This window comes from Salminus brasiliensis, chromosome 2 (genome assembly GCF_030463535.1).
Source record: "Salminus brasiliensis chromosome 2, fSalBra1.hap2, whole genome shotgun sequence".
NCBI lineage: Eukaryota > Metazoa > Chordata > Actinopteri > Characiformes > Bryconidae > Salminus > Salminus brasiliensis.
The window spans coordinates 4,826,787-4,854,448 of NC_132879.1; the positions used below are offsets into that span (position 1 = coordinate 4,826,787).

General features: G+C 40.0%; 1 protein-coding gene across 2 annotated transcripts; it reads left to right on the forward strand.

Annotated features, from left to right (window-relative positions):
• Nucleotides 1-50: 50 nt before the first annotated feature.
• vezt (vezatin, adherens junctions transmembrane protein) lies at nucleotides 51-27,662 on the forward strand. Of its 2 annotated transcripts, none has more exons than XM_072674178.1 (12): nucleotides 51-186; nucleotides 3,736-3,873; nucleotides 9,686-9,775; nucleotides 10,844-11,028; nucleotides 11,710-11,994; nucleotides 13,954-14,102; nucleotides 15,464-15,612; nucleotides 16,237-16,565; nucleotides 18,154-18,347; nucleotides 19,727-19,824; nucleotides 20,916-21,120; nucleotides 23,253-27,662. In XM_072674178.1, the coding sequence occupies exons 1-12, from the start codon at nucleotides 151-153 to the stop codon at nucleotides 23,852-23,854; spliced, it is 2,460 nt and encodes an 819-aa protein (XP_072530279.1). In that variant the 5' UTR covers nucleotides 51-150; the 3' UTR covers nucleotides 23,855-27,662. The 2 variants fall into 2 exon arrangements, with proteins under 2 accessions (XP_072530279.1, XP_072530280.1); XM_072674179.1 differs by having other exon boundaries at nucleotides 13,966-14,102.

Here is a 27,662-nt window from a genome sequence, read left to right on the forward strand (position 1 = left end):
CGTCACACTCGACCGACGCATCATGGGAAGTGTAGTTTCGGACGCCGGCTTGCTTTGCGCAAACGAAGGGCTCATGCAGCCGCAGTTGTTAAAGCGTATCGACTACAATCCCGGCATGCGCGATTGTTTGGGCGCATATGGCGGAGAGCTATGACTGAGGACTTGGATGAAGAGGTTGTGTTCGAGGTGAGTGTTTGGGTTTCGGTAGTTTTTTGGGGAGGCACTCACATTGAAGGCGATCTGAATCGGGCGGTGCTCCCTTTCGGCCAACAACTGCTGATCAATATACTGGGAGCAAACGATAGCTGACTGCTAACTGAGCAGCCACGTCTCCAAAAAGCAGCGAAATCTCATTACATTTGGTGTAATGACCACTAGTGCTAGATAGCATACATTCATTGCGCATGGGTCATTAGTTAGTGACAGCAGGCGTGTGTGAAGGATAGGAGGGGAGGGGATGGGTGTTCGTATGTGGGGTATGTTGCATCTGCATTCAGGTGCCTGTTTACGTAGTTTTCTCTATGATAGCTGTCGATTACGTAGCTAGCTACGTCCAAGTCGTCCTCAGTGGCAACATGTGCTTAGCCCTTTCTTCTCAGTGCAGCCAGATCAGATTAGCCCCAGTTGAAGTGCTGCAACACTTGCTGCGAAATGACGTATGACGGTCATAAATATGCTAAGAGACCAGGGCTGGTATGCACAAGGCTCTCACTAGTCACTACAGGACAGATCTCAGACCAGATTCCTCTGAGGTAGCTGGTGATGGTCAGGGTGTTAGAAACTGATTCTGGATCAGAAGCACGCCTCCTGTTGGGGTGGTCTCTGTATACAGACCCAGGCTAATGAGCTTTCAACAGCTGAATGTTCTCACCTGTAAACTCTGAAAATCATCCGGTGTTGATTATTACACCATTACACTAAACTTTCTCACTTAACTACAGCGAGCCCACCACTGCCTGGGCAGTGGTGGCTCAGCGGTAAGAGCGCCGGGATATTGATAACAGGGTTGTGGGTTCGATTCCCGGGCTCGGCAAGGTGCCACTGTTGGGCCCTCTCTGCTCCCCGGGCGCTGGAGTTGGCTGCCCACCGCTCTGGGTGTGTGTGTGTGTACTCACTGCCCCTAACACGTGTGTATGTGAGTGTGTGTTCACTACCAGATGGGTTAAATGCGGAGGACACATTTCGCTGTACGGTGTACACTGTACAGTGACAAATACGTGCACCTTTACCTTTGCCTAGAGTACTCCATGTATTACTGATGATTTGTCTCATGCTCTTCTCCAGAATGATTTGAATAGGGACTTAAATTTGGATCATGTTACACAGGTACATGAGTGTAGTGTTCGGGGTCAATTCTACAGGCCTTTATTAGTGTAGTGTGGTTTGCATGTCCAGCTGGGCAGCCTGGTCTGCCATGTAGGAAGGAGGTGGTGTTACCCACTACGCTACACCACCATACTACACGTTCATGCTCGCAGGATTGCAAAATGGCTACGCTACCTTCATCCATTTGCTGCTTTTTTCTTTGAATTGGAAAACTCAAACATGGAAGAACAGCACTTTTTGTTTACATGGCATGTCGCAGTGCAGGAGCACCTGTGAATAAGGAGCCATTCATGAATGGAAAGGTTAGCTTCCACACTCGTAGTGGACCACAGCAGAGTTCACTGGAAGCAAACTTAAGATCATCAATTTCAGGAAGACCAGTGATTGTTTTCATGAACAACAGTCCGTATTAAAAGTTTTTACACTTGACCAAATGTACCTAAAAACTCCGCTGACCAGGTTAAAGTGCAGCCTCCACACGGGGGGGTTAGTTTAGCTAACTGTTACAACTGGGCCTCCCCAGAGAATCAATGAGTGAAGTCCAGATCTCTCCATATAAACTCAGAAATGGTTGGAATAGGGTGACATTTTTTAATCTATATAAAAATATTATATAGATATTCTAAATATTTGTATATGTATAAAATAAACTAGCCCCTTTATCTGTTACAGAGCTCAGCTTACTTCAGGCCTAAGTTGTGCTCTGCTCTCCTCTATCACAGCACAGTGATTTACACTATAGCTACCTTTTTGTCCCTGATGGTAATATAATTACACTGTAATGACCAATTTAGCTTCTAATAATACTCTGTAATTCAGAATGATAACTAAATGTTGCACAGAGAGCACGAAACACTATTAACATCCAGCGGAAGCCTATGGATTTTTTTTTCCATTTACGTTCACTTAGAGGTTCTAAACTTTTTTAATAAAAGGGATGTCATTACAATGTGTGTATGTGCAATAGTCACATCGCAAGATCATGCTGCAACTTTTTTTTTGCAGCAAAAGGAAAATTGCATTACATATCTACCTGTATCCTTTATTTTACTGTTATTAATAGCATATCATTTTGATAATTATTGTGAAATCTGTATTTTTAAATATCACACTATATATAGCAGAAAAAATAGACTTAATGCCAACCCATGTTAACATGTCAGTTACACGGCATAGTAGTGGCTTAAAATGTTGTATGTTCTGAAGAATAAATAAATATTTATTATTAATATTATTAATATTTATTTGAGTGATTAGAAGCTTAATTTAGGAGTGAGATAAATTAATGAAATGCGAAAAAATAAAATGAAGAATCTTTGACTTTTGGAAAGAGGCTTTATTTATTTTTAATCTGTTCGTGAATCTGTTTGTAGTTTGATATAGTATTGGATTGTTATATGAGTAAAGAATAAAGTTGGTCTTGTTTAAATAATTGGGCAGTAAGAAATCTGTCTGTTTAACTTTTAGAGTGATTGAGAATTAAAGAACTGTTATTCTTTAATAAATAAGGAGATTCAGAGAATTTCTTTAATAAATGTTGGTGGTTTCAAAAGTGTTTTTTAATAAATCCAGAAAATCATAGTTTTTGGTCACAGAAGCACATCCACCTTCCGTGGACCCCAGTTAGATGTACATATGTTTGTGTACATACTGTATGTGGTAGGTGTATTGTACAGGTCCTTTGTGTTTTCAGCCTGCGTCTTATGTGAATTTATGTACGGCCGACCCAGATGTCGGCACAGACCACCTCTGTCAAATTCTGTCCGCTCTCATTCTAATAAACCGTGCGGCGAAAATGAGGTCTTTACCCGCAGGCCGCTTCAGCTGCTCTGCCTCGTTCAGATACAAAAGCTAACTGAGTCTCTTTCCCTGCTGTGGAAATTAGCTGCACAATGAGAGTTTCAAAGTTCATAGCTTGAGGCTCGTAGCCTCAGAAAAAAGGGCTTTTACTGGGTGAGATTAGTATGATTGATTTGATTGGCGCTGGGGTATAAAAGCGATAAAGCTTCTTTAGCCACTCAAATCCAGCTGGAATGGAAATGTGGGTCGGAGCGTTTGGAGCCTGAACGCCGATAACGGGCCTGAATCCTGGCTCTCCGGCCGCAGACTAGAAGCTGTGACTGATATCCTGTGCGGAATGATGGAGACGTGTGGAAGGGCTGGAAGAGAAGTGAGGGATGATGGAGAGGTAAGGGAGGCGGCGGTGGAGGAAGAGGAAGAGAGGAAGGGATGCTGGGGCTTTTCCTTTTGCCAAGCGCATAGACTCCAGCTTCCTGAGAGGAACATCTGAATCATGACCCCTCTCTCTCACACTCTCTCTTGCGCACTCTCTTTTTCATTCACTCTCTTGTGCTTGCTCAACTTGACATCTTTCTCTCTCTCTTTCTCCCTCCCTTCCCCTTTATACAGAACTCTCCGCTGTTCCAGTATTTGCAGGATCTAGGACACACAGACTTTGAGGCATGTGCACCCATCTCTCAGGCTCAGGAGGAGGAGCTGAATCCCCAGGAGAGGCTTCTTCCCCAGGACATCCTGCCCCCTTCCAGAGTGAGTGACAGCATTTGTTTATAATGATGTAGCCATTCTCCATTTATTATTATACCATCACCAACCTGCACATCCACTGATATGTGTTAAAAATGAGGGATGCACTGATATGGGAGCTATGGGATGTTTTTTTTTACACATCTGTTGATGCCAGTGTCTGTATAAATTGTGAAAAAAGTTAAAAAATATATATATTTTCATATATAATAAATATTAATACAATAACCTTAAATATAAATTTAATATATATATATATATATAATATATATTATATATTATATTATATATTATATATATATTATATATAATAATATATAATATAAAGTTTAGTTTATAATACATTCAAGTGTAATTACATTTATTTATGTAATTACTTAAAAATAATAGCATATAAATTAACATACTAATGAATAATTAATACATTTATTCTTTTGCTAAGTTGTCTGCCTTAAGAAGTAATCTCATCCTGGTCCCATCGTTCATCCCTATAACCAGTAGCACATGAGAGGGAGGGTGTTCTCACGGCTTGTAAATAAACAATCATGATATTATTTGCAATGAGACACTACCTGTCCAAATGAATGCATTCAGCTACTTTAAGTTGCACCCATTGCTGATACAGATGTGCAGAAGGTTTACACACACACACACACACACACACACACACACACACACAAACACACACACACACACAGTTTGTCTCGTCCCTGTAGAGAAGTACTGCCAATAGAATTGAACTCTCTGGAGCAGATAAACATGAACGTATCGGCACCATGAGTAGACCTGTAGGGGTATTAAACCAGAGACAGTTGTGCCTTTTTAATACCCTTGAAGAAGAAACTATGTATAAGCAGGTGTCCCAATACTTGTTTTGCAAACGAAAGAAAAAAATGTAAATCAGAGTAACCCCAAGTATTTAAGGATACAGTGGATTGTTACCAATATTATTATTATTATTATTATTATTATTATTATTATAAAAAGTATATAGGTAAAAGTTTTTACACATACCTTGTTGTACATAGACGTGTGTGCTGTGACATTGCTTATATAAAAAAATCAGTTTAGACCACACAGTGCTGTAATGCTTTTCAACCAATAGGACTATATGGTCTAAACAGATTTTTTTTATTTAAGCAATGTCACAGCATGCACATGTCTATGTACAACAAGGTATGTGTAACTCCAAAAACGTTACCTACAATTGTTTGAAGATTTTTGAACCAATAGACAATTTCCACACATATTGTCCTTTTATAGACATTATACTTCAGTTCCTCTCACAACTAGATGACTTACATTCACATTTTAGGTGTTAACTGTTTACTGTTTACTCTAGATTCAGCCAAATACAAAAGTCAGTATGGATACCTAGACACACAATACTCAACATACTACACTTCACCTGATGTGAAACAGATTAAGTAAGCCAATCGTAAGCCTTAATAAATGCAAGGTTTGTTTATTAAAAATCTGATTTAGGTACTCTTGAAAGACTTGGCTTTTCAGTGAGTGTTTGAAGACAACAAGCAACCAGGGGAAGTTTACTCCACCACTTAGGTGCCAGGACAGAAAAATGTCTGGAAGCTTGTCTTCCATGCATCCTCCATAATTATTACATTCATAGTAGTCCCAGAATGATGCACTGTAGTTACTGAATAATAGAATAATCTTGATTAATGTTAATAAGTGAACAATACACCATGGGTTTATAGGGTTAAGGTAATGTTGAGTAAAACCTTTTTTCTGTATATAAAAAGTTTTGTGTTTACATAAAATATTTGTACAGTTGTGATGAAATATAATAGAAATGTAGTGTAAGAACTTGTAGAGCCTTTGTAAGACGCCATTGTGGAGGACTGGGAGTGCTATGTTAATTAGCCAGAAGCTGCTTTGAGTAAGGAATGTCTGTACTGCAGCTTTGTATGTTGAACTTAAGCAGCTTTAAGGCTCTTAAAGTACACACATGAACAGATCCATGTGTACTAATGCAGTTACGGGTCCCTATTGTTTTAAAGCATAAGCAGATAGATGTTGTTGCCTCAGCCTAATCTGATATTTCCAAATGCAGTCAGGCATGTGGTTCAAAGTGACGCACTTGGAGCTGGTGCTGGACTATTGGTCATTGGTGTGACAGGAAGTGATGAATGTTGAAAAGATTCCCCAGTTGGGAAACATTGCTTATGTTCTGATCTATATGTTAGTGTGTATGTTATTGTGTATGTGCACACGTGTGTATGGTTGCCGTGAATGTTTTATATGTTTTATATTCACACACACACGCCATGTCCAAATGTTTGTGGACACCCTTTCTAATGAACGCATTCAGCTGCTTTAAAGTAGGACATTAACAGAAGCATTGCCAATATAATAAGACACTCTGGAACTGATATGCATGAACCTATTGGCACCATGCCTAATGCCAGGCGTGGACTAGAGGGATGTATAAAGCTCCCTAGCTTTTGGTGCTGAATGCAATCAGATCCGCTCAACAATGCTCCAAACTCCCTGGACAGTAGAGACAGTTACTGCAACCAAAGTAAAATAAACTCAACTTCTAATATCCTTGATTTCAGAAGAAAAAAAATAAATGAGCAGGCGTCCCAATACTTTTTTCCAAAAAATAGTGTATGCTCAGCATCCATTGACAGCTTGACCCCTTGAACTGTGCTATTTTAATAAGATAATCAGTGTTATTTACTTCATCTGTCAAGATGGGCACATATTATTATAGTTCTCCTTAAATGTATATTACAGAAAGGTCAAATTATTTAAAAACTCACCTTTTACCTAATTTGAATGAGGCTGTTGTTATTTACATTGCCAGAATGTCTTGATGAATGGACCAATAGATATACTCCAAAAGGTTAAGAAGGTTTTTTTTCTTCTCCTGTGAAGTTGCCATTTTGAGATAAAAGTTTTTTTTACATGACAGTGACTATATTTATAATACACATATTATTATGACATTTATGTTGCCTGTTTTACACAACAAAGTGTAAAGGTCTGTTTTGAAAAGTGTGTAGTCTCACAGTTACAGTAGTTCAGAGCCAACTAGGTCAGTTTTGTTGTTTCCTGTTTTACTTTATACATCTGTTTTTGCATAGACCTGTATACCATACTGTTCCGGGTTTCTCCTGCGCTAAGCCAGTGTATATGGTGTGCTTTTTATATACATACACACACACACGCACACATATACAAACATACACACACACACACACACACACACACACACACACACACACACACACACACACACACACACATCCCATCTCTTTATTCTTTACTTGCTGTCTTGACCACACAAAGCACGCTGAATGTCCCAGAGCAACGCTAGCAGAATACTGAACACACTCTGGCTTTACCTCAAAAGTTTGTAGAACAAAAAAAAAAGAGTTCACTCCCTTTATTCAGTCTTTCGCATTCACACAGATGAAAAGTGAGCAAAGCTCACGGATTACAACACAAACGTATGAAGAATGTGGGCAACAGGCAACGTAGATGTGAGTTAGTTTGAATTTGCTTTTGAAAGTTGCTTTTTCAGACTTGCAGGAACACTAAGCTCTGAAACTGGGCAGTTTAAAGCTAACCAATACAGTAACCCAGTCCTGTGGACGGTGTGGTGTTTAATAATTCGGTGGACGTTGTTGCCCAGACTGGAATCAATGATCATTCTGTGTGTGTAACCTGCCTCAGGGTCTACCCGGATTTACCCCTGCTGTTATAATCTAATCTGGCCTTGAACTGTATTTTGTTTGTGTGTGTATGTGTGTGTATGTGTGTGTATGTGTGTGTATGTGTGTGTATGTGTGTGTATGTGTGTGTATGTGTGTGTATGTGTGTGTATGTGTGTATGTGTGTGTGTGTATGTGTGTGTATGTGTGTGTGTGCTATGATACAGGATGTATTCTTCCCTACCGTAGTTACTCATATGTAGGAGAAGATGCCCCTCCCACTTGGGAACAATGTCCATTTACTGTCAAATTGAAAGTATCTGCGTACGAGTCAAACATGTACAGGATGATGATTAACCCAGCACACACGGTGGGGAAATGGATGGGAACCTCAGCCAATTTTGCTCTTGTTCAAGCAGTCATGGGTCATTGCGCCTCACTAGGTTGTCAGTTTCAACATTTAAGATAGTGCTGATTGTATTAGTGACGGAGTTATCAGGTTTATTTTGAGGATTGATTGAGCAGTCAGAATGTACAAAATGATTGAAAAGGACAGGACCAAGCAATACCTTTCAAAGAACAGATAAACCAAAAAGACAATAAACTTTAACTCCTGAACAATCCCAGATTTATTAGTCCATAAGGCTTATTATACAGCAATGTCATTGAGTAAAATGCAAATTGGCTAGATTTTCCTAAATAACAGAAAATGTGGAGGTTAAGTGACCTCGTTTTAACACACAAATACAGTATGTGACATAAATGCATACAAATAGGTGTGAATCTGTTTCTTACTGTAAGAGAAAGCATTTTCTGGCCCTGCCTGCTAATTACTGATTATTGATTAATTTGGTAAATTAAATTATTGTTTAACTAACTAACTAATTAGATTAAATTAAAAGAATCATGTCAGCCCTAAATAATATAAACAAAGTAATAACATGCAACACTTAATTGCTAAATGTAAATTAATGCATATGACCGATCATATTAAGACTATGATTATGCCTAGCTGTGGGACTAATTCAAAACTAATTCAGGTGTGTGTGTATCTGTGTGTGTGTGTCTCCATACCGTTGATCAGTGTATAATGTACAATAATGTACAATAATGCTAGCTACTCTATGTAACTACAGTGAGCAACTTTTATATATCTTTGAGTCACCAATCCAATATATGGGGTTGATATTAGCACCAATACTACCCTTATTATACAGATCTAAAATCAATGTAGACTTGTATGATCCATCTTCAATACTGTCGTAATACTGCAATTTTATAAGCCTTCAAGAAAATATAATTTACAAACATATGCCGTTCCAGCCAACATCGTTTCAGCCTTTAACAGGTGGTTTGATATGTGCATCCAGGATTTGCTGATTATGTGGAATCTACAAAGCTTAATTCCATCAGTGAAATATTGCCAGTGCCACTGGCTGCAACACAACCCCAAAGCATGATCGGTTCTTTTCATTAAATGCTGTTGCTTGTTTTTCCAAACAGTCATATCCACATTCAGTACTGTTGTAACTTATAACATTTGAAGAAAAATATCTTTGAATTATGCACTGTACTAAAAGTACACTGTTGTACAACGGTTGTTGTATAATCCCCACTGTGGTACTGTAATCTGTATAGCTGTATATTTATGTTTATGTAGGTTTCTTTGGTAATGTGATCTTAAACAGAGCTCTGATATTGAATTAGTATTCAGCTTGGTTTAGAGATCAGAAGTGGCATTGAGAAAGAAAAAAAGAAAAGACTTCACATGCCATATTGACGTAGTTCCGAGGAGACGTATTCCCCATTTTCCCCTAATTATATTTTTTTTTCCTCATGTAATGTTGAAATGACTTTACTCTTATGTGCTCCTTTGGCAGCACTACTGCACATTTCAGTTAATGTTGGAATAAAGACCATTTGGCCCATTTGATGTATTTGATGAGCTGTCTGCTCTTCGCTATCTGATGAAAGCCATCCTGTCCTGCTTAATGTCGCTGCTCCTTTTCTTTAACATGTTTTATGTTTCGTTTGCATTTTTCTCTGGTTGAAATTGCTTCCACTCTGTTGCTTTTCTGTCATTTTAAATTGTATTTATTGAGTGCAGTTTTTCCTTGTGTGTGTGTTCTTTGCAGAAGGGTGGTATTTGGAGGTTGGCTGAGGCTCTGTGCAGTCTAAGTCCCTTCCATCAGGGCAGTGCCCCCCTGCGGCAGGAACATCAGCTGGTAAGAAAACCTGAATAAAGTACTCTGCAACAAATGCGCACCCATTACCATCTGGATGAAAAAGGTTCTTTAGTTGTTTCCTGCTGTAACACTTGAGCAGTCCTTCTGACCCTGTATTAATGTGTGAAGTCTGCTTTTCATATACAGTACTGTGCAGATGTGTTGGGCATCTGAAAAAAAATAGACAGTACGCCTATGTTAAAAAAACACAAACATTACAGTAAATACAAGTAACCAGATACTCAGTATGGATATACTTTTCTTACTGTGTAAAATGGGGTATTTGGGTGGATGTGGATGTAACAAGATTTTACTGATTGGGATTTAATTGGATTGTGAAAAGGGGTTGTTCGGAAATGAGCAGGAAGTCAACCATGGGTGCTCTACTCGCTTTCTGCAACATCTCTGGCACTCCTGCACTGGAGGACGGGACACATTCACACCAGGAATTACAACATACAGTTTTTATGTGTAGTCAGGAGCTGATGCGTTATGTTTTTGCTCAGTGATACACTAGACACTATATGTCCAAATGTTTGGGGACACCCCTTCTAATGAATGCATTCAGATACTTGAAATTTCATCTATTCCTGACACAGATGTGCAAATACACACACACACAGCTTTTTTCTGACAGTCGTCATTATTATTGCTACTGTTATTAAAACGTTTTATTAGCTATTGAAACAACAAGAAAACAATGATCTGCATCTTTCTTACTAATATGTAACAATGTTCTGAACAAAATGAGCAAATGAGACATGAGACCATTGATTGCTATAATTTCTGACTGTCATTTCCATTATATTACAGCATCTGGTAATTGTCAATGAATTGAATTGACAATTAACAATTTACAAGTGATTTTCTAAAATAACACCAAACAGAAATGTCTAAAAATAACCTTGCTTTGAGCAGTGCTTTAGTTTGTGGTGCGCTTCCATTCCAAAAAAACTGGGCTCTAGCAGACTGTAATGGTTGGATAGATAATTAAAGTATTGATTTGCAGGCTCGGACAAATTTTGAGAAAATTGATGTGTTCTAATGGTGTGTGTGTTTTTCCGATAGGATGCTGCATTTCGTCAGTACACTCTGCGCTGTGTGTTGTCTCAGGATGTGATGTTGCAGGAAGATGTGGAGCTAATCGAGCTTTTAGACCCCAGTGCTTTGTCTCTGGGATCAAACAGTACTGTCTGCCCCAGGGCCACCACAGCTCTGCCTGCACCTCGCTACCTCTCGCCACCATCTATATGGTATATACACACTTGAACACACTACATACGTGCATGCCTTAGATATGCATATCTTTGGTATCTGCTCAAAACCTTGTATCTCCAAAATGGCAAGTTTACAGGAAAATAAAAACAAACAAATAATGGACGTCAGTGTAGAAGGATTTTATTTCAAGTGATTTCTATTGGTCTTTTCGTCATGAAATGTTGACACAATGTAAAGAACTGCTGATGCTAATTCAAATTAGACCAAAAGGTAAGAACCGGCAAAAATGGAGATACATCCAGGGGACTAATGCTGCCACTAGGATCTAAGGAACGCTGGTTTGAATCCTGTCTCATCCAGAGTCCATGAGACTTCACTCCCACATCTTTTAGCTGTTGAATCAGAGCTGGTGAGCTACTGGAGCCGTGCTTTTCACTGAGTGCGCTGGCTACCTTGCGATGCTACATCAACGGCAGTTCGAAGAGATGCACTGGCTGGCTTTACATGTGTCTGAGTAGCCATGTGCTACTTTCCACCCTCTTAGTGTTGGGGGCATTGCTAGTGATCAGGGGAGTTCACATGAACAGGGATTAGCTAATTGGATTTCCAAATGGAGGTGTTTTTTGTGCAACAGTGACCAAGTGTAGTTTCTGACTCTGTAATATATTTTGTATATATTGTTTAATTTAAATTCACCATACCATGTTTGTTCACAGGGACATTTCTGTATTGGTCGGACTGGTGGCCGTCCTGCTTGGAGTCTGGTGTTCCTGTCCTGAGGACAGTCAAGTCCTGCTGTGGCTGAGTTTGTCCGTGGTGTGCGTGCTGTGTGTGTGTCGTGGTGTGTCTTTGTGGCGTAAGGCCGGGCTGCAGCAGTGTGTTCAGTCTCAGGCCGTCCAGTTGGAGAGTCTGGTGATGAACAGTCGAGCGCTGACCAGCCTAGCCCGTAAATCACTACGACTCATCCAGGAGACTGAGGTCATCTCCCGTGGATTCACCCTGTAAGTGTATGCTGTTTTAGAACCGGTTCTCTTAAAAAAGGCCTGTCTGTTGTCTGAGTTTGCTGTTTGTGTTTTGCCATTTAAACACTAAGGATCTTTTAATTGGCTTTAAATATCAAGGCTTTTTAAAAGTGGAAATCACTTATTTGATTTATATAATTACAAGACTTTTCAATCATTAGTAACAATACCAATAATGTTTAGATGTTTCGTAATAAAACCAATAACAATACCTTGACTTCACTAACAATTTTTAAATGAGACTGTTCTCACTACCTTCTTTAAAAATGGGAAGTTAGTTTGGCTAACTAGTTAGTATGGCAGAAATATGTGTAATGACTTGCAGATTATTAAAAAATTGCTGAATTTTGTGATGAAAATTAGATGTGGGGACCATCCAACATCCTGACTTTACTAATGATGTTGTCACTGAATTTAGTCAAATCCTCACAGCAATGTTCCTCCAAAATCGAATAGAAAGCCTTCATCCCTGGACAGTAGAGAGTTACAGAATAAACACATTTGTAATTCCCTTGGTTTCAGAAGAAACAATTAATGTAAAGCAGGTGTCCTAATACTTTTGACCATATAGTGTATATGTTATATTGTATAAATTAGTGATTTAATATGCTGCAGTTATATTCTGTCTGTATTGTGCAGCTCTGTTACTGGACATTTGTATGCTTTAGTCTCATAATTCACTGTTTGTTGCTGGTGGCTAGTTTCTTTCCCGCTGTTGATGTTAGAGGATTGTTTGTCGTAATGTGGCGGCAGCCTCACTTGTGTGCGTGTGATTTGACTATGTGCAACCTACATATCAATTTATTACCATAAGGGTTGTGAAATCTGCCTCAGGGGCAGCTGTATACCGGAAAGTTGACGTAAACAAGCAGCTTAAACCACTTAATACATCCTGGCTTTTTTTTTCAATCTCATGTTCAATGGCTCATGTTATTATTAACTGAATACAGATGTGGCTAATCAACTTCTCTCCAAGCCAATCTTATGTATACACACACAGACTCTCACACTCAAGACAGCAGGCTAATGTAACTGTTGCTTTGTCCTGTGGTGTCATTTGTGGCATGTGTTGTCCATATGTTTGCATGCTGTGTGTTGTTCATTTACTCTTGCAGTGCATGTTGGTCAGTGTATTTGTTGTGTTTTTCTGTGTTTATGGTGTGTTCTGATTAATGTTTGAGTCAATAACTGTTGCGTGTTGGATTTATAAATTGACAGCATATTATTTGTGTCTAGAATGTAGTGTACTATTCAGAGGTTTTAGGCACCTAAATACATTAGAAACAGATGCAGGTAAAGAAAAAACAGTGAAAAGGAAAGAAATGTCTAGTTTTTAATAAATTCCATCAGCAGCTCACTTGATGTACCATTATTAAGCACTGACTAACCAAACCAGGTGTTGGAGGAGAACTCTAAATAATACTAGCCTGCCATAAGGAGAACTTTGGAGATGTTCTAATGAACACAGTGCTGTAAAACCATGACTTAGTGTTTATTCTAATATTAGTGTTTTATTGAGGAAATCAGCACTTACTGCCCAGATAAAGAGCTATTTAACTTTTGCACAGTGTTTACATTTTGTAAGTATGTATGTTTGTTGTATGTGTTGTAAGTGTGTGTGAGTTAAGTGTGATTTCTTGTGTGTGTGTGTGTGTGTGTGTGTGTGTGTGTGTGTGTGTGTGTGTGTGTGTGTGTGTAATTTGTTGTATGTTGGTGAACTGAATGAAGTAGACACATTACATGTTTGTTTGTCATTTTGTGTGTGTGTGATTGCTGTGTGTATAAATCATAGTATGTTTGTGAATGAATGTTTGCGTGTATGATCAGTGTGCATTTAACTGTTGCGTGTGTATGGCGTGTTAAATGTGTAGTGTGTAATGTGTCTGCCCTGATGGTTCTCGGACGTCTGCACAGTTGGATCACGTTTCACTTGTCAAGTTTACTCGACAGGGTGAGTGCGGCCTGTCCCTTCAACAGGGCGGGGCAACTGCGCAGTCAGCAGCTGATTGGTCTGAGGAAAGCGGCCTATCAGAGTCTACGCTGCGCCTTCAGAGCCTCGCGCCTCGCCACCTGCATTATGCTTAAATCATATCCTTCGCTTACATTATATATCTCTTGTCTTATTTCTTGTGGTAATATATGGGAAGTTTGGGATAACATTCATTACTATTTGTTTGTTTGTGCTGTGCGGGTCGACTTAAGGCAGATGGGTTCCTCGGACTCTGTTTCTCCCAAGGTTTCTTCCTCTTAGTATGAGGGAGTTTTTCTTTGCCACTGTCGCTACCACCTCCATTGTGGTGCTTGCTCATAAGAGGCGTGGACCTGTATCTCTGTAAAGCACAACCTTTGTAGTGAAAGGCGCTTTATAAATACATTTTGAATTTGAATTGAATTGAATTTATATTTTTCTGTACTTTATACACAGTACTGATCAAATGTTGTATATATGATTCTAAGGGTGCTTTCATACCTACCTTGTTTGGTCTGGACCTTCAAAACATTTAGTTCAGTCTGAAACAAAAAAAGCAGGTGTGGAGAGTGCTGCGAATCAACAAAAGAGGTCTCAGTTTGTTTGTTTTTTTGTTACAGAAACAATTACAGAAAGTTGAGACAGGTTATCATCACTCATTAAACAATAGAACAAGAAAAAGAAACCGGCTTTGTGCCCAAATTTCTCTTTCCTTTGCTTGCCCATGTAGGCAATGATCACAGAACGTAGGAAAGTTCTCTATTGCACTTACTAAACTGCAGTGTGTAATCACAACTAACCAGATCAAATGTATACAATGCAACAAAATCACAAACCTTGGTACAAACTTTGGTCCAGACTTTTACTCATTAGTTTAGTCTTATTTCTCACTGTTTTCACTAACATTTACTTCACCTTGAGTTCATCTCTTTTTCTCTTTCTCTCTCTTTTCCTTGCTTGCCTCTGCCTCACACGTTCTTTCTCAGAGCTGAAAATCTCCCATTGCAAAGACAGTTCCCGATATAAGATGGGTTGTCACATAAGAAGTCGAACCAAATCTAAACGGCATGATAAATACACCGTTTTTCTTTTCTAGACAGACCACAAAAACCTGACAGGGTTGTATTATTTTATAGTTTGTGGGTTGGTTGACACTCCAGATACCTGTGCACAAGCACTAAAAAAGTTAGTTTTTTATAATATGTGCCCTTTGAAAATGCTGTGTGGAACTGAGAATTAACTTATTTAGTCATTTCACCCAATATCAGTATCACCCAATGCTTTGTTCATCATTTTATTTTTTTATTAGCTAATTTTTAGCTTCAGTCAGTATCATAACCGAATTTACAGTATGTACAATATTTGCAGCAATACTAAAGAAAACACTGATTGCAAACTTCTGAACGAATAGAGGTTTGTGCCTGTAGTGTATGGTTTAATCGTTGTGCTGAAGCTGTTGGGTCCTTAACAGTAGCTGCACTTTTCCACTGAACTCAGAGATCGACAACGTGACTAACTACGTCTCCACCGTGCCAATCCGAGAGCTGGGCCTCGGCCTGGGGGCAGAGCATCTCTCTGACGAACAGGCGCAGGAGCTAACAAATGACTACAGTCTGCCTGCTCTGAAGGTCAGCAAAACACTTTGTGACATTAAATGTACACAGATTCCCCCTGCACCAATTGTACTCTATCAGCCAACACATGTTTTAGATTTGAGTCTGTAGTTTTGCACTGGAGCTATGAGGCTAATGTAGCTCATGGACATATATACACTAATTAACAGTGTAAAATTAACAGTTGTTTTATATCAGTGTTGAGTTGCTATCTCTAATAACCTTATTTGTCATTTCAAACACTGAATGACAACTGTTATCTAAAATAATTGGACAACATGAGCAATGTCTAAGGTGATTTTATCTACATTAGCAACAAAGCTCCTTGCTGAAAATCTAAAGTAACATATTGTTGCAGAAAATCTACTTTATTTAACCCCTTAAAAGCTAAGACCTTTTATTCCATAACTACTAATTACTACTGCTATGAAAGATTAGCTGCCATGAAACAAAGCAATTTGAGGGCGAGGAATTTAAATACGGGCCTTTATGCTTTAAAGGGTGAAACATGGAGGTGCGCAGGACTGACCAGCAAACCGTCAGAAATCTTCTGTCACAGATAGTCTAGCAACACATGTACACACATGCAACCCTGACAGCTAATGCAAACCCAATGATTGTGCACTTTTTCTTGTCCAGCTGTTGTTTCAGTTGTGGGTGGGCCAGAGTTCCGAGTTTTTCCGCCGACTGGCTCTGCTTCTGTCCTCGGGTAGGGAGGACCCAGAGCCCAAGTCCTTTCCGCTAGCATACCACAGTGTGGCTGCCATTACCAGCTCCCTCCATCCCACCCTGGCTGGCTGCTTAGGCGACCTGCAGCGCAGCTACGACTTCCATCGTTACTTTGAGACACAGCACCAGGCACAGGCCTCAAGTCGGACAGGACGTGCCAGGCAGAAATGCAGAGAGCTCAACTCGCTGCACACGTCCGTCCGGAGCCTGCAGCTGCACCTCAAAGCCCTGCTCAGCGAGTATGAATATCATCACATGGCTTTGCTGCTGTTTATTCCCCACTGATAATCTGAAAATTCATTGTTTTAACAAGTATGTATGCTATATGGACAAAAGTAATGGGACATCTACAGGAGCTTTTATGACATTCCAGTCTAAATCCATAGACATTAATATGGAGTCGGTCCCTCTTGGGGATCTAATGCTTCATGAGCTGAACTCAACTTTGCATGGCCTGCCACATGGTCTGAGCACCATGCTGGAAATCAGTGAGCTCTGTGAGAAAGGCTACATGGCTAGGGGCTTGGTTTTGTACACCTGTGGCAAAGGAACTGAATGAAACGCCTGAATTCAGTGATTAGGAGGTGTGTCCTAATACTTTTGTCCATAAATTCTATGTATGATGTAGTGGTACATCTAAGCTGTAGTGCATTTACACTTAAAGGTGCCATAGAATGCAATTAATCAGTATTTGGTCTGTACATTTGAAGATAAATAGTATGCATGTGACTTTGATAAGGCAGAAAAAAATGCCCAGTTATGTTTTTTACAACCCTATTTACAACCCTATTGGTTTATGTCAGAAGAAAACATGCTGTTTTCCTTTTATTGTGGGCTCATGAAACGTAGATAACAGGTTCTGCTTTTATTGGCTGATCTACATCGACACAACAACCCACAGGAGCCTGAACTAGCCTAGTCTGGGTTCCAAGTCTTTCCCTGATAGTGCTGCTGCCCTCTCAGTGAACTCTTGGTATGGTGTGTAGTTAGCTAACTGAAGAGATTGCAGCTTTTAGTTTTGTAGATGGTGTTTAGTCTAGCACCTGCATGCTTCCCCTGCTTCCTCTTGTTGGCCCTTCTGCCTTCTCCAGACGGCAAGGGCTTAGCTCCTAGCCTTTTAGTCTTTTTTGACACTCTCCCGGCTTCTGCATGCAGTGTGCCTCAATGCATTCCCAGTCTTGAAGTATTTCCAAGGCTTCCACAGGATAATCGCCTCAGCACTTCCTTCAGGCCGATCCCTTCTTCTTTCTCCAGTCAGCCTAGCTGTAGCTTTTAGCCTTTTTAACATTGCTTCTATATTCTCCCAAAGTAGCCGTTGTGTTTAGCCTTGAAATGCTTTTGCTAGTGCGCTGGGTGTCTGGAATTGGCCTGTTTTACAGCTCTGTTTTGGTTTAGCTGGGACAATCGTGTTTGAGGTTCATATATCACTTCCATGTGCTGAACTCCCATTACCCAACAATGACCAGATATTCTAGGGCACCTTTACCATATTTAGGTCTTTATCTGTCATCTTGTTTTGATGTCAGGACTCAAAGATGTTACAATTAAGTGCTTTTGTGCTTTTGACCTTTTAAAACATTTTTTAGTGATTTACCTATAAGAGGTGTGCTCCTCATAGGTTACAATGAAAACCTGCAGCCAGATCAGCTTGTGATTAACATTAGTGACTCCTGCTCTGAAAAATAAGTGTAGAGTTATTGTAAGTAATGCTCGTATATGAGATGTTGCTTAGAAAACAGACAATATATTATGATTATAATCTACGATCATTCTATTACAGCAAAAAAAATTGTTTCCCTCTCTTGCCCTTTCCCTCCCTTAATCCAGGGTGATCATCTTGGAAGATGAGTTGGAGAAGCTGATGGTTGCTAAGGAAACGGAGGAGGTGACGTGTGCAGGGTATCAGGAGCTACGGGAGCGACTGCACCTTCTGCAGCCCCACATGCAGGCCAGCTCCTGCTGCTGGGATGACATGACCGCACAGGTGGAGCGCATGCTGCGCAGGGTCACCAGCTGTCCAGGTCAGAGGCCAAACACTCATCCAGACGAACTACATTTGTTATAATTCTATTTATTTATCTACATATCATGATGTAAGCTGAATTTGAGAGCATTTAGAAGCCACATATGAGGCAGAGCAGAGCAGTGTATGAATGAATTCAGCATTAAGGAAGTTTATTACAAGGTAGTCAGTGACTATAAGTTGTTTCCAGTCTACTGTAGAAGACGTTTTGCTCCAGGAATCTCAATGAGTCACAGGAATCTTTGATTTTAGGCAGATCACACCAGTTAATTAAAGTTAATTGTATTTGCTCTAAATTAATTACATTAATTATTTCTATGTAGTAGCTCAGTGATTTTAAATTTTATGATGGTATTTGCACTCTTGTTTTGCATGAAACAAACATTTTGCATGACTATTTATAATATAACTACATATTTAAACTTCTAAGGGTTAAATTAAGACATGACTCAATATTGGACTTCCTTTTTGTTACTATATTAATTCAGCGCTGCTTGTTCTGTCTAATTTTCACTGACTCAGTTTAATAGTCATTCCATGTGGTATCAGCAATTCTTTTTTTAAGAACAAAATGACAAAAGTGACCTCATATTGTCATATGATTTTGGAGAATCTCTGTGTGTGTGCTTGCTTCTTAGCGCATTCCCACGGCGTACACAGAGGTGCCTCAGGAATGTCTTTCTGTGGGTTTCTATAGTAACAGGCTGTTTGGTGGGAGTATTTTTAGAGTTCCTTATTCGGCCTAGTTCCCACCCAGTAGTTATTCTAAGATGCATAGAGGAAAAGGGGGTTTGTGTGTGTGTGTGTACACGTCTTTGTGTTTATGTCTTCATACTGTGGGATGTGTCCTACTTTCATCAAGGACAGATGAAGTCATCTAACGGGAATCAAGTGTGTAACTTTGATACAAGTACGTACTTTGATACAGCTCATAGGTCAGTTGTAGATTTGTGTGTAAATGATTATCTGCCTTTTAGCTGATTGATACATTTAATTTGGACCTTTGGATAAGGAAAATATATTGGCCAGTGTACAGTCTTTTGTTTAGACCCTGCCTGCAGGAAATATTATGGAATTAATTTGCAATTTCTGTATAAAATTCCAGTGTGGGGGATTATCTGCACAGTACTTTACCTGTAGATTACTAATACAGCATGAGCTGTACAAATGTTACCAACATCCAGCAAATGGTAACATATGGCAAGTAGGAACACCAGTTCAGCAGAGTGCAAGTTAAGTTAACTTGAGTGTTGTGTGCAGTCCTCTGATTGGATCACCTGGAAATAGTTCATGGTTGAAGTGTAAAATTGCCTACCACACATATTCTCTGACCTGAAACTCGCTGGATATGTGATGGTGTTTGTGTGTGTTCCTCAGGAAATGAAGAAAGTCCAGAGGAAGCAGCTGGTCCTGCCCCACCTCCTCCTGCCCCCATCAAACACATACAGGACAGAGACCCCGTCCCAGAGGAACAGGTAATGAGTGCGTCTGTGTACGTGGGTGGAAACGAGTGAGGGAGAAAGAATACAAACGACTTCCTTAAGACATAAAAACTGAACTTTTATGTACAGACTAACTTCAAGCACTGACACTGTCCTCGTCTCTCCTTCTAGCCTCTCTGTGACCTTTAGATTTGACAAAACCCAACAAATGGGCAATTTACACTGATCAGCCATAACATTAATATTGTGTAGGCCCTCCTGCTGGCAAGAACTACACATGACTTCTATGGCCCCAAGACATTAGCAGCAGGTCCTTTAAGTCCTGTAAGTTGTGAGATGGGGTCCTCTGTGAATCACATCAATGAACCCTGTCAACTGGTTAGCAGTTGTCCTTTCTTGGAGCACTTTCGATACACTATATTGTGACACCTCATTCATTGTTTATCCTGAAATCAAGGAAACTTAGAATTTAAGAAATGTTAAAGTTTGTTTTGCTTTTGTTGGAGTAACTGTCTCTATGGTCCAGAGAAGAAGGCTTTCTACTTGATTTTGGAGCATTGTTGTAAAAAAATTGTTTACTTTCAGCGACAAGAGCATTAGTGAGGTCAGTATGTTGGATGATCACCACCCCACCTTATCCCCAACTCCCCAACCTATCGCAAAAGTATTGGAGCATCCTTTCAGTGTACCACTGTATCACTCTATCCCAGGCCTGTCATTGAGGGGTGGTGCCAGTAGGTTCACATGTATAGTGTCCTATTCTATTGGCAATATCTCTGTACTGGAATTAGCTGGACAAGCTGTGTTTGCCACAAACATTTTGACATATAGTGTAATTTGTAATGACAAATATGACAAGTAATTTCAAACTTTTAAATAGCATTTAATAGCATGCAGAACAGAGCGCAGCAGTCCTATTCCGACTCAGCAAACCAACTTCAACTGCTAAACATAAGAGAGAATTCCATAATTCAGCGAAGTTCATTCTTGCTGAATAAGGTTATGCTAAACTTGGGTGCCGTGCTGAGGCAACAGAAAGTGCATTTTATGATGCTGGTAATTTTAGTTGAGATAAACAAGATTTGTGTGTGTGTGTGTGTGTGTGTGTGTGTGTTGTTGAGCAGGAGCTGGAGGCGTATGTCTCAGACTCTGACTCGGACACTGGGTGGGGTGGGGTTGGGGACATGCTGTCGCCATGGGAACGTGAGCGTCAGAAGTCTGAGAGGGATGAATCGCGGAGAGTTTTACTGGAGCTCAAATCTGTCCTGGGCATCCGGACATCCGATGGAGAAAGAGACAAACGCAAACTGCTTCTGTTTAGTGACCAAGGTACTATACACACATACACACACATACATGAAAACCCATACATTTGGACATCTTTAGCTGAGCTTCATGTTAATGAAACTGTATTCCCTGATCTGGTTTTGGACCGTTTATTATCTAAGGTACCATAGAATGCATTTATTGCATATTTATTATTTTGTATATAAATAGTATTTGACTTGGTTTGGGGTGAAAAATACTTAGATGCAGTTTTATTGGCCTATTTACCACCCTGTTATTTTGTTGTGATAATAATACATTAATGATAATAAAAACAATTTAGCTTTTTTGGTGGGCTCAGGGGGAGAAAATATATAAACTCTGCTTTCATTGGCTGGTTCACTGTGCTGGCCCACAGCTGCATTGCATAGCCCAGCCTAGCATAGCCTAACTGTCAACCCCGTAACAAGAGCCTTTTGTAATTATACTTTTTGTAATTATTCATGAGTCTTACTGGGTATTGTTGCTGTCCTCTCTGCATGCTCTGTGGTTATCTAGCTTAAGAGATAGTAGAGTTGTTGGGTCTGGTAGGGTTATCTTTTAACCCAGCAACCGTACTTCACCTGCTTCTTTTTGTTGAAGGACGGGACTTTATCCGTAATCCGTATGCTGATTGGTTCTTTATATTTAAGGACGGGACTTTGTCCATAAACAAAAGCCATGTTGAACATTTTGACAACACCTTATTCATGTTTCAACCAGTGACAAGTCTGTTTATTTATAATGTCTCTAAACCTGATCAGCTTAGCATTAGCTTTTAACCTTTTTAGCCTTGCTTCCATATTAAAGGTGCTATTATGTTGAACTTCAAAAGTCTTTTGCTAGTCAAATTTTCCCTTTTTTTCCCTTTTTGGTACTGCCAATTAACCCACCCGTTCATTGCTCCTCCTAGCACTAGCAATGCTCCAGACACTAGGAGGGTAAGAACATATCTCCTTATATCTCCCAGATACATGTGAAGGAAAGCGCCGGGTCCCTCAGCTCCACCACATCAGCATATAAACGGCTGTGCCGGCCAACATCTTAAGAGTTCACAGCTTAAGAGAGATGAGAGGAGAGAGCGCCATCTACCCACCCGGAGAGCGCATGAACTACTGCTGCTGATGGCATAGGGGCACAACTCAGTATTCGAAGTGGCAGCGCATTTAGAACTACATACTACGATTGTTGGCTGATTTTCCTATCTGTGCTGTCTGTCCTATCATTTTACAAACAATTTTATGGTTTTCTTGCATGTTTCACATGCACATATTGAATCTCTCTTGCCACTGAGTTGGTTAAATGAAAGATTTGAGTGCTGACATCACAGCAGGGGGATAAAATGTCTGGTCTTTGGAATTAGTCCCAAATGTAGCACTCTTACTAATACTGCCACAAATATTTACACAGGATATTATTTTCCTCTGAATAAATCTGGTCAGGCTTTCATGTGTTACGTAACTGCAATATGCAGGGGCGATTCCAGGATTTTTTTTTTTTTTTTTTTTATAAACGAACGGCACAGCAGGGGGCCCAGGGGAAATCAGAAAATTCTTTCAGGAATAAATACAGCATTGAAAAATGGCTTAGAACACATTGAGCATGATTTCAGGCTGAGATTGTGCAGTGCCTTGTGCCCTAATTCAGGTGGTATTGCATGAAAAGTGGCAGGACACAAGAATCTGAAATTGGTTTTGTATTGAGTATTTCTTTTGCATTAATAAAATACAGTTTTGTTCCACTAAATTATTCATTGGACTTAATTTATTATGTGTGTGAGAAGCTATTGGTAGGCTGCATCTACACTCTCTGCTGATGCTGTTATCTGGAGTTCCCATTGATTCATATTACTGCAGCAGAGAGTGATAACATCCTAGTCAATATATTTCAAACTATATAATTGACTGTGCACAGACTGTGAACTGGGACTGTGAACTGTGAACTGCCTCTCCTGTGTTTTCTCATTACAAATCAAACAGCTACTGACAGTGTTCTTATCCAGAAGCATTGAGCATTGTCAAATTTACCCCATTGGGCGCTATTGATGGGCAAAATCACTTCTTTCACACGTCAATAAGCATCAGTTCTTGACTCTTGACTGTACTAGTGCACTTCTTCAGCATCACTAATTCTTTCTTTCTGTTCCCACATTCTAGCCGCATTAGCCCAGGCCACCGCAGAGGCCTCCGAGCATCCCGGTATCTTGGAACCAGAAGCAGTTCCTGACTGTGTACAGCTCTTGGTGGCTACGGGAAACCATGTCTCCCAGCAGCCCCCGGGAGGAGAGGAAGAGGAGAGAAGGGAAGAAGGAGAGACTGAGAAAGATAACACAGAGGACCGAGAGAAAGACGTGACGACGGAATTTTCCTGTGGCATCGCTGACGTCACCAGGGAAGCGGAAGACAAAGGAGGTGGGCAGAGTGTGACGGAGGAAACGCAGCTCTTCCAGTCAGATGGACTGATTGATGAGGAGGGGGCAGGGCTAGATGGGATTCACACCCTTTCTCCCAAAGTCCCCACCCTCTCAGTGATAGACAGGCTGACGGAACTGCATGGCTCAGAAGCACTTAGTTTTGGCTCCGCCCTCGCTGCCCAGGTAGCTGCTCGCTCTCACACCTTTACACAGCTACAGGAAAGCACCTACGGTGACTCGGAAGAGGATGAGGTAGATAAGGAGGAGGAGGAGGAGAGAGAAGAAGAGGAAGAGGTGACCTCACAACTGAAGAAAGTGACATCACGGCCGAAGGAGCAGAACTGAAGGACTACGGTCTCCGAACTGTTTTACCACATAGAGGTTATTTATTCCCATCTACTGTAGGTTTATTTATTGAGCTTGAGTTCAGGACACAGGCATTAATGGAGGTGGCTGGTGTGTGAATGAGTTTTCTATGTTCTTTGTTTGCGCCTCTCTCTGTCTCTGTCTGTCTCTGTCTGTCTCTCTGTGTGTGTGTGTGTGTGTGTGTGTGTGTGTGTGTGTGTGTGTGTGTGTGTGTGTGTGTGTGTGTGTGTGTGTGTGTGTGTGTGAACGCATGTGTCTGTCTGCTTGTTCACACCGTCACACCGTATTTTCATCAGTCACTCTTTTCTCCCAGTTTCCCTCAGGTACAGGTTAGCACACAGAGACTCAAAACCCTACAAAACATGTCAACATGCACACATACAGTGTTTTATGGTATAATTTACATTCATACTTCTAACACTCCTTGTCTGTCCGCAAGCGTGTGTGCCGTGTCTCAGAGTGTGTACTGTGGTGGTGGCGGCGCTTAAACAGTAATTAAAGGGCCCATATACTGAATAAAATGTATAAATGCTACATTTTATGTTTCAGACTCTTAGAATTACTTCAATACATTTTATTCATCAATCTACACACGCAGAAACATTTTTTCTTATTTTTTTGGAAAGTTTATTCAAATAAAAGACTGAAACATCCTATTTACATAAGTATTCAGACCCTTTTAACTTTATTCAAGTCTAACTGACTCCATAAAGACTCTCTGTTTATGGTGTACATGACAAGCCATGAGGTTGAAAGAGCTGTCTGTTGACCTACAAGATAGGATTACACATTGAAAGTGCCCAAGAGCACCCACCGACAGTCTTCATAGATCTGGCTGCCCAGATCCCTGATCAAGGGTTAACGGTCACTATGAAAGGGATTCAGAGTTTCTTTGGTGTGGTGCTGCCAGTTGTCCTTCTGTAAGTTCTCCTCAATGTGGTTAAGTGGCCAGACAGAAGCCATTTCTGACTAAAAGGCACATGGCCGTCTGCTGGGAGTAGGCCAGAAGGCACCTAAACAACTCTCAGACCGTGAGAAGTAAAATGGATGCAGAAAAATATAGAGCAAATCAGTGAGTATCTTTCAGCATGCTCACGGTCTTAAACTGGGGTGAACAACACCAACCTAAAGCATACCGCCAGGAAAACATAGGAGTGGCTTTGGGAAAACTATGAACTAATATGTAGGATATTTCTGTCTGTTATTTTGAATACATTTATTTAAAAACGATAAAACCTGTTTTTGTGGAGCATTGTGTGTAGATTAATGAGAAAAAAATTTAATCCCTTTTAAGAGAAGTCTGAAACAAAAAGTGGGAACTTCCTAAATGCATTGCAACTGTTCACTGGCCAGCCCATACACCGAAGCCAAGGCAATACATAAATATTCGCCTGTTAAGTTTATGGGCACAGGAACAAAAACTGTCTTTTAATTCAAATGGTCATATAAAAAAGAATTACAGTTGTTTCTGATACATGGTCTCACACAAACCTCATGAGGGGACCTTAGGGAAATGGATATGCATATGGGCCCTTTAATTTGTCTAGAATCTTGATGTGCAATCTTGACCAAAGTTCCTGATTGGGCAGCTACTCTTGTTCTTCTGAATTAACAATGTCCATCGTCTGTCTAAGCTGGCTCATTGGTTCAGCTCTGTGATCTGGAAAGTGTGTCTATAGATATTCCATCATCATCATAGGGCTACATGATATGGACAAAACTATCCTATTGTGAGAGGTCACGTTTCAACACGTTAGCTATGTGCCATATGCAACATATTACAGCGCATTGGGGCGCACTTATGGCACGATGATCTGGGCCGTACAGAATTTAACAGGCATTATATACTGGTTAATGTTTCCGAATTTGTGCCTGATTATTTGCTCTCAAAAAAGCCTTTACATTTACATTTTATAACTGACCATAATTATAGTCACTGCAGTATAGATAGTGTCTAGTGGACGCGAGTGTACATTGGTGATGGCTCAAATGAATGGCATGAAGTGATCGTTTATTTGTAAGCATTTTATTCATATATTCAACAATAATTGCTCTAGCTATTTAGTTAAGGCTATGGTTGTATTGTTGAAGCAGCTAAATACTATGTAGAAAAATTAATAAGAACATAAACTAATACTTAAGTACTTATTCGGCCCAGCCAACAATTTAAGATGGGTCTGCATTATTATTATTATTATTATTATTATTATTATATATATCTTAAAAATTTATCCAAAGAATCAAATGTAATGTCTGTGATTGAGCAGGATTCTCACAAATGGTATAAATTAAATAAATGATAAAAGCATTGCTCATTACTAATTACTTTGTTATACGATTGTATCTGCTGTCTTTAGTGATATCTTAGATCCTGTATAGACAGAAATGTTTGTTTACATAAGAAGTTTTGATATAAATGAGCTAACAAGGCCACAAACGTCCTTTTCAGTTTTGTCAGGCAGGCTGGATGGGCTGTGCAAGGATATTACTTTTCATAGTAGGCTCTATTCTCTGGAGCTGTGTCTTTGTGCTGAGGGTCTTTGCCCTACTGACATTTCCGCCCTTGCTTCTGAAAGAGTCCTGGTGCAAAGATGATCTTAAGGTGGTAAAAAGAATGTACTCCTCAGTGGTTAAATTGACCCAAACAGCAGCCTGGCCTTTAGCACTACATTACTACCTCTGTAAATACAGGCCATTTCTGTGGTACTTCAGCACAGTATTTTTGGAGTGATGACATCTAGTCAGTTGAACTGCAAACGGCAGCTTAGATGATGTCATTTACAGCAGGTCAGTCTATGAACAGCTGGATAGGTTATGTGCAGGTTGTACACTGTATGGCAAACGTAGAGATACCTGCTCGTCCATTTGTTCTGGTATTTCCCAGCGTTTGCTTTTGTTGTCCTTTTTTTTATGTTAAGGTTTTAATCCGCATGCTATTGAATCTGAGTAAGCTATTGGTGGAGGATCAGCCTGCTTGATCAGTAGGTGTCTGGGTTCAGCCACTACAGGCAGTGACGAAATGTAATGTTTACCTCTATAAATCACTGTTTCAGCTTTGTAACAATCTCAGATCTAACGCTATGCTTGGGTACTTTTTAGGACCCAAGTTATAAAGTCACTGTTGTAAAGTCACTGTCATACAGAAACCTTGTATCTTCTTTTATCAGTTTTTCACTTTCTGGCATTATGTGAATCTGACAGCTGGTTCAGAATTTTATAATGACTGGGCCAATAGAAATGCTCCAAAATGACCTGGTATAAAATCCTTTTACATTGACTTCCATTAAAAGTTATGAAGGTTTTTCCTTCTCCTGTAAAATTTCCATTTTGGAGATACAAGGTTTTTGTGTGACACCAACAGTATAAACCTTGGTTAAGCCTAATTAAAGTATTCAATGCTAAAACGTGCCTTAAGCACTGCTCCCTGATTAAAGAGGGTATGATTCACTGACAACAAGAATGAAATTCTGGAGACAATCTGAAATATATGCATCGTTATTCACGCGTGTTTGTCTCTTGTAAAGCTGTTCGCGCGTTGGTCTCGTGTTCGCTGCGGTCAATTTTTTTCCATGCGTAATCCTAAACTTCCCCAATCAGCCACCGTGACAATGACAGACACAGTGTGTGTATGAGTGTGAGTGTCTGAATGCTTGTGGATGTGTCTGTGTCCTCACTCGGCACCAACTATGCCTTTTCTAATGGTTGTTACAGTTTTTCTTTTCTGCACTCCGAATAGCAACCTTCTCCCATTTCATTTGTGAAATAATAAAAACAATCTTCAACTGGA